The sequence below is a fragment of the Suncus etruscus genome, chromosome 7, assembly GCF_024139225.1.
Source record: "Suncus etruscus isolate mSunEtr1 chromosome 7, mSunEtr1.pri.cur, whole genome shotgun sequence".
NCBI lineage: Eukaryota > Metazoa > Chordata > Mammalia > Eulipotyphla > Soricidae > Suncus > Suncus etruscus.
Window position 1 is genome coordinate 131,647,938 of NC_064854.1, and position 7,495 is coordinate 131,655,432.

The 7,495-nt window shown below is 48.8% G+C and overlaps 1 protein-coding gene across 4 annotated transcripts in view; it reads right to left on the reverse strand.

The window, feature by feature from the left end:
* The window catches only part of ACOX2 (acyl-CoA oxidase 2), a 36,156-nt gene extending 33,068 nt beyond the window's left edge, over positions 1-3,088 (reverse strand). For 2 of the 4 annotated variants that reach the window (XR_007497515.1, XM_049776186.1), the window contains exons 1-2: positions 2,935-3,088; positions 950-1,135 (exon numbers count right to left, since the gene is read on the reverse strand). Coding sequence is in view for 3 of the 4 variants with exons in the window: in XM_049776186.1 (XP_049632143.1) it covers positions 950-1,109 (160 nt within the window). In the remaining variant the exon portion in view is untranslated. The remainder of the gene's footprint in view (positions 1-949; positions 1,136-2,934) is intronic. The other 2 variants (XM_049776185.1, XM_049776184.1) reach the window with 2 other exon arrangements.
* Between the last annotated feature and the right edge of the window lie 4,407 nt (positions 3,089-7,495).

Below are 7,495 nucleotides of genomic sequence, written 5' to 3' on the forward strand. Positions count from 1 at the left end.
ACCTGTGGTGTGGGAGGACGGCTGGGCGGTGAGGCCTTCAGTCTGGAGGAGCTCAACCGACTTGCCCTAAATCGCCGAGGCTAAAGAAATAGGCTGCAGGCTTGGAGAACACCGACGTATTAGAGACTCCTCTCCTGGCACCAGGCAGGGGCTTATTTTGGGGGTGTCGGGGGAGATGTAAGCTATACCTGGTGGCACCAGGGGCTACTCCTGGCTTGGTGCTCAGGATTGCTCTTGGTGTTGTTTGGGAGGGGCCAGGAAATGCTGGGAATAGAACCTGAATCAACAGCATGCCAGGCAAGCATCTTAACATCCATACTGTCTCCCAGCCCAAAGGAATGGATTTTGATGTCTTTTTTATTAATTTTTATTTATTTATTTTGTTTTTTTGGGCCACACCCAACAGCACTCAGGGGTTACTCCTGGCTCCGCACTTAGAAGTTACTCCTGGCAGACTTTGGGGACCATGTGGCATGCCAGAGACCAAACCTGGGTCGGCTGTGTGCAAAGAAAATACCCTATTCACTGTGCTATTGCTCTAGCCCCATATACGAAGGGAAAGAAAAGATTCCAGGGCAATAGTACAACAGGGAGGGCATTTGCCTTGCACACATGTGACTCAGGTTCAATTCCTGGCGTCCTAAATGGTCTCCCAAGCCTGCCAGGAGTAACTTCTGAGTGCAGAGCCATGAGCAATCCTTGAGCACCACCGGCTGTGACCCAAACAATACACACAAAAAAGATGATTTATTTTAGTTTTGGGGCCACGCTCCAAATGATGCTCAGCGATTACTCCTCGTGGGGCTCAGGGGACCATATGGGGTACTACTGCTGTGGCCCAGAAACGACTTTTTATCAGTGAATTTGAGAGCAGAGCTGGCTTTCGAGAGATGGGGCTGCTAGCAAGGGCTTTTCCAGGATACCACGGGCGCCATCTCCAGCCCCTTACCGACGTCCCTGCGGAGAGCGGTGTTCTGGGCGCCTCCATCCAGGATGTTGGTGAGCTGCTCCACGCTGAAAGGCCTCACCGACCTCTCACTCTCTATGTCTGGGTGCATCTTCCTGCTCCAGGTCTCCCCCATGGACACACGGTGTACTGGGCTGCCCATCCTGGTTCCAGTGTGGCTCTCCCTGTCTGGCGGAGTGCACAGAACGTGTGTGTGTTTGTGTATGTGTGTGTGTGTGTGTGTGTGTGTGTGTGTGTGTGTGTGTGTGTGTGTGTGCCGCGCGCGCGTTGGGGGAGCAAACCCTCCATACTTAGTGTCACTCCTACACTCCTCCCCCTGGGTACTGGGTTTTGTGCCAGGGCCTCCGGGCATCACCCTCTGTAACGGCGTAGGTAGTGGCAGTTCAGAACATGTTAGTCAGAAAGTGACCACAAAACCTGCCCATGCTCAGCAATCCATGCAAGGTCCCGGAGAGCCCCACTTGTTTTTTCCCACATCCCCTAAGTGCAGGGTTTTTTGGCTGCCTCTGGGTGCTAATGGCAAGAGCCTCTCCTTGCCTAGGAACTGCCTGTCTAACTTCTGTGTGCCCTTGAGTCCTCCATAGTCACGGGGGACCCTGACACTTTGTTGTTGTTGTTTTTGGGCCACACCCAGTGGCACTCAGGGGTTACTCTTGACTCTGTGCTCAGAAATCCATCCTGGCCAGCCCCGGGGTGGGGGTGGGGGAAACCCTATGGGATGCCGGGATTCAAACCAACGCCATTCCTGGGTCGGCCGCTGGCAAGGCAAACGCCCTACCACTGTGCTAGCTCTTCGGCTCCACCCTGACTCTTTCACAGTGACCCCCGTCTTCTTAGTAGCACCTGTCCACCCCAGCGTAATATTGAGCAGTTAAAGCTTGTTCTCCTTACACCCGCTGTCCAGTTCTTCTGCTCAGTTTTTCGTTTCTTTGATTTTGGACCACACCTTATAGAGCTAGGGCGCTACTCCTGGCCCAGAGCTCGGGGTTCACTGCCGGTGGTGTTTAAGGGACTCAGTGCAGCAGGCATCCAAACGACACGAGCCACGAGCACAACATGTGTTCGGCCCATCGAGGCATTGCTCAGGCCTCTTTGTCACCTTCAAGCCAAGCATGTGTGGGAGCTCTCTGGGTACTAGCCCCAGACCTCGGGCTCCCTCCTCTCAGAGCACACGCAACCCCCACTGGCGCTGTGGGGGCAAACAGTGCTGGGCACCCTTATTTCTTCTAGGTCCCGGAAACTGAGTGGACGGCAGCCCTGGCCCTTTCCTGCAGGTCCACTATCCAGGGCCTGGGTCTTCTGCAGCCCACCCTACAGCTCAGCACGATCCATGTCCCCTGTACAGCAGGAAAGGGGCCGGGGAAGGAGGATGCTGTGCGAAGTCCCAGGCCTGAGGGCCTTGGAACACCCATGGCAGGCTTGAGGGGACTGGCGTGTTCGGTGTTCAAGCCTCACCCCTGGACTCTCCCCACTTTCCTGGCCCTGCTCCCCCAAGTGCTGAAACCCTGCGACCTTGGGCCTCACCCAGGCCTCGCCACTGGCCAGCGTGCCCAGAAGCTCCCTTTCCTTGCCACCTGTGCTTGTCTCCTCGCCACTCCTTCAGGGTGTGCCCCCCAAGTCACCTTTTCAGTGTGACCTGCTGTTCATCCTCTTCCTGACCCAGGCTCCCTCCCCTGGCCTGGCCCATGCAGAGCCCTCACCCTCTTCGCTCTCCAGCTCCCCTCTTTGCCCAAGCTGCGAGGCTGGCTACTTGCTCCTGGGTTTTACGGGGCTTCCTTTGCTTCCTCACCCCACCCCAAGGTCAACTTGGGGACGGGGTCAGCTTGTACCCAGCCAAGGTGCCAACCTCTTGGCAGGGCCTGGCCCACATGGAGGACCTTGGGCAGCTGCGGTGGATGGCAGGGTGCTGTCCGCCGGGCCGGGCGCTGGGCGATCCTTCCCGTCCCGGCCCAGCCAGCCCGACTCACTTGGGTCTCCGTGCTCCTCCCGCCGCCTCTGCCGCAGGCCTGGTCGCGCACCCCGGGGAGCCGCTTAGGCCGGGAAGGGGAAGGAAGGGGAAGGGGAAGGCGGGCGGCCCGGCCTCTTTCTCCTCCCCCAGGGCCGGCCCTGCCTGGCGGGAGCCCAGCCCTCGCCCTGGCCGCCAGCCCGCCCGTTCTGTCCAAGTAGGGTTTGCCCTGGCCGTGGCCGGGCCTGGCACCGAGGGGAGACCGGTGGGCAGCTTGGCACAGGGCCCGCGTCCCCCCTCGCTCCGCCCCTAGAGCTTGGCTCTGGGCTCTGGCCTCTGGACTTGTTTTCACTTGCAGAGCGAACCCTGAAACGCAGACACCTCTCTCCTTCCTTCCCCTGACTCTGCAGAGGGGCAGAAGGAAGGTTGGAGCATTGTGTGTGTGTGTGTGTGTGTGTGTGTGTGTTTAATTTTTAAAAATGTTTTAATAATATCTTTATTTAAGCACCTTGATTACAGATATGATTGTAGTTGGGTTTTCAGTCATATAAAGAACAGCCTCCACAGGCCTCAGAAGAATGGGCATTCTCCATTCACTCCTGAACCAGGAAAGCCATCTATGAAACATCCAAGGTTGTCTATAACATCACCTGGAAGCAGTCCTCTACCAGGGAAGACCCCACTGCTGCTCTGACACCGACCTACTCAAAAGAGACTTCCGTTAACACTGAGAAGACTTAACAACAACAAGGACCTGCTTACTGGACAGGGCTTTCTGCATTGCCCTTTAATTGTGAGGTGAAACTAGAGGATGCTCCACACCAGCCTGACTTTAATGTAGGATACGCAGATTCCAGGATCTTTAATACAGAAACCTGATGCCAACAATAGAAACTGCGTGAAAAATAAACTGTATTGGCACTACAGACAATGACATGGATTGAACAAACTAGTTTGCCTGGAGCCTAGAGTTGGTCTTATGTCAGGAAATCAGGGGTAGGGTCTCCTTGTATTTAGGCCAAGGCTTTTCCTTTCCATGTCCCCCATATTTTGGTGGGCCTATGCAAACAATATTTGCCACTCTAATACCGTTTTTACTGTGCTCCTTTGACTCTAAAGTTTAAGTTTAAGTTAAAGTTTAACTTTTGATGTTAACTTAAACTAATATGCATGTACATGAAAATGTAAAAAAATACTATGCCTTCAATGTTTACGGAGTCACATACATTATATGGCTTTAGATTGCTTTGTGTACTGCTAAGAAATGTTATAATGTACTACAATCTGAGGACTTGTGGACAAAGTAATAGTATATGGGTTCTGTTTTATTTTTCTTAATGTTCTTTGACTGTAAGTTCAAAATTTAGGTGTCAGCAAGGGGATTTCTTCTGAGAACTCTGTTTATGGGTGATTGTCCTTCCACTGTAACTTTACCTTGTCCTCTTTATTTGCATCATTGCTCTTATAATTAAAAAAAAAAAAAAGAACAGCCCTCTTCACCAGTGCAACATTCCTATCACCAATGCCCCCCATGGTTCCCCACAGGAGAGAATTTATTTCCTTTCCTTTCCTTTCCTTTCCTTTCCTTTCCTTTCCTTTCCTTTCCTTTCCTTTCCTTTCCTTTCCTTTCCTTTCCTTTCCTTTCCTTTCCTTTCCTTTCCTTTCCTTTCCTTTCCTTTCCTTTCCTTTCCTTTCCTTTCCTTTCCTTTCCTTTCCTTTCCTTTCCTTTCCTTTCCTTTCCTTTCCTTTCCTTTCCTTTCCTTTCCTTTCCTTCCTCTCCTCTCCTCTCCTCTTCCTCTCCTTTCCTTCCTCTCCTCTCCTCTCCTCTCCTCTCCTCTCCTCTCCTCTCCTCTCCTCTCCTCTCCTCTCCTCTCCTCTCCTCTCCTCTCCTCTCCTCTCCTCTCCTCTCCTCTCCTCTCCTCTCCTCTCCTCTCCTCTCCTCTCCTCTCCTCTCCTCTCCTCTCCTCTCCTCTCCTCTCCTCTCCTCTCCTCTCCTCTCCTCTCCTCTCCTCTCCTTTCCTTTTTGTGCCACACTTGGTGGCTATGCACTCAGAAATTGCTCCTGGCTTGGGGGACCATATCGGACAATGGGGATGGAACCCAGGTCCATCCTAGGTTAGCTGCATGCAAGGCAAATGCCCTACTGCTTGCGCCACCGCTCTGGCCCTGCTTTTCTGTTTTGTTCTTTTCTTTTTGCCTCCCCTCTCCCCCTCTCCTCTCCCTCTCTTTCTTCTTTTGTTTATGGGCCAGTGGCCCAGTGATGCTCAGGGGGTTACTCCTCACTCTGCATTCAGAAATCGCTCCTGGCAGGATTGGGGATCATATGGGATGCTGGGGATCAAACCTGGGTCCATCCTGGGTCGACTGTGTACAAGGCAAACTCCCTATCACTGTGGTATCTCTCTAGCCCCCCACAATGAGATCTTCACTATTACTCAGCCCTAAAAATGAGCATCATTTAAAAAATGTAGTTTCACCTATTTTATTTTATTTTATTTATTTATTTTTTTTAGTTTTTAGGCCACACCTGGCATTACTCAGGGGTTACTCCTGGCTGTCTGCTCAGAAATAGCTCCTGGCAGGCACGGGGGACCATATGGGACACCAGGATTCGAACCAACCACCTTTGGTCCTGGATCAGCTGCTTGCAAGGCAAACGCCACTGTGCTATCTCTCTGGGCCCACCTATTTTATATATATATACATATATATGTATATATATATAATATCTCAACATTCCCACCACCAATGCCCCTTCACCCTCCTCCCCCACCCCTGCCTGTATTCGAGACAGACATTCTTTTTCTCTCACTCACTACCATTGACATGATAGTTGTTAGTGTAGTTATTTCTCTAAATGCATTCACCCCTCTTTGTGGTGAGCTTCATATCGTGAGTCAGTCCTCCCAGCCCTCATCTCTATTGTCTCTGGATGTTATTACAATAATGTCTTTTCTTTTTCTTAAAACTGATAGATGAGTGAGACTATTTTGTGTCTATCTTTCTCCCTGAGTTATTTCACTCAGCATAATAGAGTCCATGTACATCCATGTATAGGAAAATTTCATGACTTCATCTCTCCTGACGACTGCATACTATTCTATTGTGTATACGGACCACAGTTTCTTTAGCCATTCATCTGTTGAAGGGCATCTTGGTTGTTTTCCAGAGTCTGGCTATTGTAAATAGTGCTGCAATGAATATAGGTGTGAGGAAGGGATTTTTGAATTGTATTTTTGTGTTCTTAGGGTAAATAAATCCCTAGGAGTGGTATAGCTGGATTATATGGGAACTCAGTTTTCAGTTTTTTGAGGAATCTCCATATTGTTTTCCATAAAGGCTGGACTAGATGGCATTCCAACCAGCAATGAATAAGAGTTCTTTTCTCTCCATATCCCCACCAGCACTGATTGTTCTTGTTCTTTGTGATATGTGCCAGTTTTTGTGGTGTAAGATGTTTGTTTTAGTTTGTTGCTTTGATTTTCATCTGATGATTAGTGATGTGGAACATTTTTTTCATGTGTCTTTCGGCCATTTGTATTTCTTCTTTGAGGAAGTGTCTGTTCATTTCTTCTCTCCATTTTTTTGATGGGGTTAGATTTTTTTTTTGTTAAGTCTGTTATGAAACTTCTGAAAACTACAAAAGCCTGCTTCAAGATATAAGAGAAGACACAAGGAAATGGAGACACACACACTGCTCATGGATTGGCAGAATTTATATCATTAAAATGGCTATACTCCCCAAAGCATTGTACAGACTTAATGCAGTAAGTGCATTAAGTAAGTGCAATAAGTAAAGATACCCATGACATTCTTCAAAGAAGTGGATCAAACACTCCTGAAATTTATTTAGAACAATAAACACCCACAATTATATAAAGCAATCCTTGAGGAAAGAAATATGGGAGGCATTACTTTCCCCAATTTTAAATTGTATTACAAAGCAATAGTTATCAAAACAGCATAGTGTTGGAATAAGATAAGTGGAATAGGTCAGTACTCAGAGAATGCTCCCCATACATATATTCATCTAATATATGATAAAGGGTCAAGAAATCCAAAATGGAGCAAGGAAAGCCTCTTCAACAAGTGGTGTTGGCAAACTGGTTAGTCACTTGCAAAAAAGTGAACTCAGACCCCTATTTAACATTAGGCACAATGGTACAATCCGGATAAATTAAAGACTTTGATATCAGGCCTGAAACCATAAGATATATAGAACAAAACTTAGGTAAAACACTTCATGACATTGAGACCAAAGACATCTTTAAGGAGGAAACAGCACTCTCCAAACAAATGGAAGCAGAGATCAACAGATGGGACTATACTAAGCTGAGAAGCTCCTGCACATCAAAGGAAACAGTGATGAGTATACAAAGGCCACCCACAGAATGGGAGAAGCTAGTCACCCAAAACCCATCAGATTAGGGGCTAATATCAAAAATATACAAGGAACTGACAGAACTTAACAGGTAGTTTTACCTCCTTTTTTTTTTTTTTTTTTTTGGTTTTTGGGCCACACCCAGTAACGCTCAGGAGTTGCTCCTGGCTATGTGCTCAGAAGTTGCTCCTGGCTTGGGGGA